This window comes from Pteropus alecto, unplaced genomic scaffold (assembly GCF_000325575.1).
Source record: "Pteropus alecto unplaced genomic scaffold, ASM32557v1 scaffold166, whole genome shotgun sequence".
Lineage (NCBI taxonomy): Eukaryota > Metazoa > Chordata > Mammalia > Chiroptera > Pteropodidae > Pteropus > Pteropus alecto.
In genome coordinates, this window is record NW_006439757.1 from 7,609,155 (window position 1) to 7,612,921 (window position 3,767).

General features: G+C 36.0%; 1 protein-coding gene across 1 annotated transcript; it reads right to left on the reverse strand.

Annotated features, from left to right (window-relative positions):
• Positions 1 to 1,647: 1,647 nt before the first annotated feature.
• Positions 1,648 to 3,355, reverse strand: NPY1R (neuropeptide Y receptor Y1). The gene is made up of 2 exons (XM_006917009.1): positions 2,506 to 3,355; positions 1,648 to 2,398 (listed from the first exon to the last, which is right to left on the reverse strand). The coding sequence occupies exons 1-2, from the start codon at positions 3,202 to 3,204 to the stop codon at positions 1,946 to 1,948; spliced, it is 1,152 nt and encodes a 383-aa protein (XP_006917071.1). The 5' UTR covers positions 3,205 to 3,355; the 3' UTR covers positions 1,648 to 1,945.
• Between the last annotated feature and the right edge of the window lie 412 nt (positions 3,356 to 3,767).

Consider the following 3,767-nt stretch of genomic DNA (forward strand, 5'->3'; position numbering starts at 1 on the left):
TTAGGCTATAATTTGAATTCATATTAACATTCAATGTAAAAAATTCTGATACTTGTTTGACTCACAAGACTAATCATGTAAGTTTATAAAATCTACAAGTCCTTTTTGCTTAGTTTAGAAGGGAAAATAACATAATAAAAAACACCTTCTTGGTAAAGATGGACTTATGAGGAGGAAGCCAAGAAAATTTCAGGATATAAGTCAATATGATCATAAATGAGAATGAAGGAAATTGGGTCATTGTTAATTCATTTGTTTTAGAAATATTTTGTTTTAAACTTCTAAGTTCTTGGCACTGTGCTAAATGCACTGAGGACACAGAGATATTTAAAACAGTCCCTGCCTTCAAGAGGCTTCAAGAAATAAAGGAGGGAGATTGGGCCATCAACGGTTATACCACTATAGAAAATGTTTTATTAGCAAGCAGATACAGGATGCCGTGGGAACATCATAGGAGGGGAGATATGAAACCACACAAACACGCACGCACACACACACACACACACACACATGTGGGAACATCGTAGGAGGGGAGATATGAAACCACACAAACACGTGCGTGCACACACACACATACACACACACACACACACACGGAAAGAAAAAGAGGAGGAAGAAAATGAAACTGAAGAGACACAAAAGAGAGACCTCAGAAAAAGCAAACGGAATTTTAATAAAGAAAATGTCTACTCTTCTAAAATCAAACACATTTAATACTTTGTGTGTACAATACATCAAAGATACGTCTTGTTCTTTAAAATATCTTTTCTCCAAATGTTTCTGGGGTTCAATCATGATTACAGGATACATGAAATTAAGAATATTAAAATGACGCAACTACTCGGTACTCAATATAGTGCATTATTTATAAGACTCCACAAGGCACACAGTTTATATAAATTAACATGGACTATATGAAGTGTTCTCAGTTTTCAGGTATTTATCCTTGCTAGCCAGGGTATACGTTCTTTTAATATTGTACCTCAGTGTCCTCCTTTGAAAGATGGACATTGAAAATTTTAAATGAGTTACTATATAGGCACTGATGTATGCAAAATATACTTTGTGTTTTTTATAGACTGTAAGCTGGAAATGCCTTTTGAATTACGTGTGTATTTATGCTAGAAAGCTTGACAAACACTGAACAGTATGTGAAGAATGGAAAGCCTCTTGACCATCAATCCAAATAAATATAATTCAACTATTTGCAGTATTAATTTAATCACTAAGCTGATTACTCTGAAATCCTTTGGTTGCCCAGTACCAAAATGGTTTTAAAGTTAAGGAACTGCTTTCCCACTTAATTCTTGTGGGTGGCTCAATTCCCCATGATATTCAGAGCTGTGAAGTATTTTCGAATGCATTTTTATCTTAAGTGATAATCAATTAGGAGCAAAATAAATCCTGTCTTACAATTTAAAAAAAATGCAGATCACTCCTGAATGACTTTAGTCTGTATATATGCAAGACACAGACTCTCTTTTACCTTCACATCCTGAGTGCTGCTTTTACATGCTGTCACCTCTGTAATGGACCAAAATGATGTCTACTGTTACACCAAGATCGCCCGAGCCAGTGACAATCTAATCTAATCAGGACGGCCCAATCTAATAAGAGTATCAGGTGTAGTGCTTCTAACGTCAGTTAATAGTATTACTTTAAAGAAAGTTCGTTCCAATAAATACAATATATGCATAAGTTTACAAAAAGCACTTCAAGAATGTCTGGTCAAAACTATTGCCAGAAGATTTCAACATCCATACATTTTGGTTCCAAATGTAATTTTGACAGCTACAACAAAAGCAGTAAAAAGCAAGACAAGAAAATCCTGGTCTTTCCTCAGTGATTTCAACCCTATTCCTTGGTTGAATAGGTATTGAAAGTATGTTGCAGGTTGTGCTTCTTTTGAAACAGATGTCAGATGAAACCACATGCTACAGCAGTTTTAGATTTTTTCATTATCGTTGCTGTTGATTTTTTTAAATGCGACCGGGCTTGCTTGCTTCAAAGAAGTCTTAGAGACATCTGTGTGCATGGTCGACATGGCTATTGTTTCATAGTCATCATCCCGAGACCGGAAATCACAAAAGTTAAAGAAGAACTGCAAGTCTCTCTGGAAATTTTTGTTCAGGAATCCATAAAATATGGGATTGACACAGGTGGATATCATTGCTGTGAGGTGGCAGAGCAGGAATAACAGATTATGGTTGCACGTAGCAATGATCTGATGGTTCCAATCAAACACAGTGTTGAAGATGGTAAGCGGCAGCCAGCAGACTGCAAACGCTACCACAATGGAGAGCAGCATGATGTTGATTCTTTTGGTTTCACTGGACCTGTATTTACTGTCTCTTATCTTGTCCATCATGTTGTTTCTCCTTTTTAAGCGTATATATATCTATAGAGGAAAGAAAAAATGAGTTCAAGTAGAACCATTCAGTTAACAAGAAATTCTTTGGAAAGAAGATAAAAATGGAAATGGTAGGGGGAAAAAAGTTTTCTTACCTTGAAGTAGCAAATAAATATAAAACAGAGTGGGCCAAAATACTGCAGCACCAAGAGGAGAGTGGTGTAAGACAACCTGTGAGAGTCTGACGGAAATTTATCAAAGCACACGTACTTGCCCTTGTATGCATCAAGTGTAACGTTTTGGAATGGTTCATCGGTCAAGACTTGATAGATCAGGAAGGGCAGAGAAGAAACCACAGCAAGGACCCAGATGACAGCAATACCTACGTAAGCGTGTCTATTATTTGGCCTCCACCCTCGTGGGTTGATTATCAGCTGATGTCTTTCCACAGCAATGAGAACCAGAGAGAAAATGGACACAGTGATTGAAACGCACTGCACAAAAGGATTCAACTTGCACATTGCCTCACCAAAAACCCAGTGGTCCATTAATGTGTAGACAAATGTGAAGGGGAGACACATGATGGCAACAAGCAAGTCTGAGAAGGAAAGGTTCACAATCAGGATGTTGGTAACATTTCTCATCTCCTTTTGCTTCAAGATGATTATGATCAAGGCCAAGTTTCCAGTGACCCCAAGAATTATCACAGCTCCATAAGCTAAAGCTAATGTAAATATCATGGCCAAGGGCAGATGACAATCATCATCTTCAAAAGCCAAAAACTGGGAATTCTTCTTTGAAAAGTTATAGTAGATTGAATGATTTTCGACCTGGGAAAATACTGTTGAATTCATTTTGATTGGTTTGGTTGTTATAGACTACTTTAGACAAATGGGCAGTACGTTTCTTCAAAGCAGGTCAAATGTTCGGCTTATTTTTATTCCTCATATTGGAATCCACTTATCAAAATCAGCCTGAATTCTTCATTCCCTTGAACTGAACAATCTGTAAAGAGAAAATGACCAATTGTATTACTAATTTTATTGAGGGCAGTCAAAATGAATTCTGACTGATAGTACTATCTAAAGCGAAGACACTGAAATAAATAAATAAAATGAAATCTGTATAAACATCTTTTAAAAATAGCAGAAACAGTGCCAAGACTTTGAAAAAAATCTCACAATATTTTCATTGGACTTGCTCATACATTGTTATAGCAAAACATAGTGGCCTGTAAATTAGTAATGCTCAAAATCTTATATAAACGGTACTATCAGCACATTCCTAAACACTGTAAGAATATGAATGTATAACAAAAAATATAATGCACAGCCCAAAACATAAGAAAAACATATGAAACAAGCAAAGAAAAACAAAAAAATTGACTTAACTCTTCCTCTTACTATAGAAATGAAAG

Excerpts from the sequence above, each read along its gene's own strand:
- NPY1R (XM_006917009.1), bottom strand. The coding sequence starts at position 3,204 with ATGAATTCAACAGTATTTTCCCAGGTCGAAAATCATTCAATCTACTAT. Across the intron at positions 2,399-2,505 it reads TATTTATTTGCTACTTCAAG|ATATATATACGCTTAAAAAG; the intron begins GTAAGAAAACTT and ends TTTCCTCTATAG.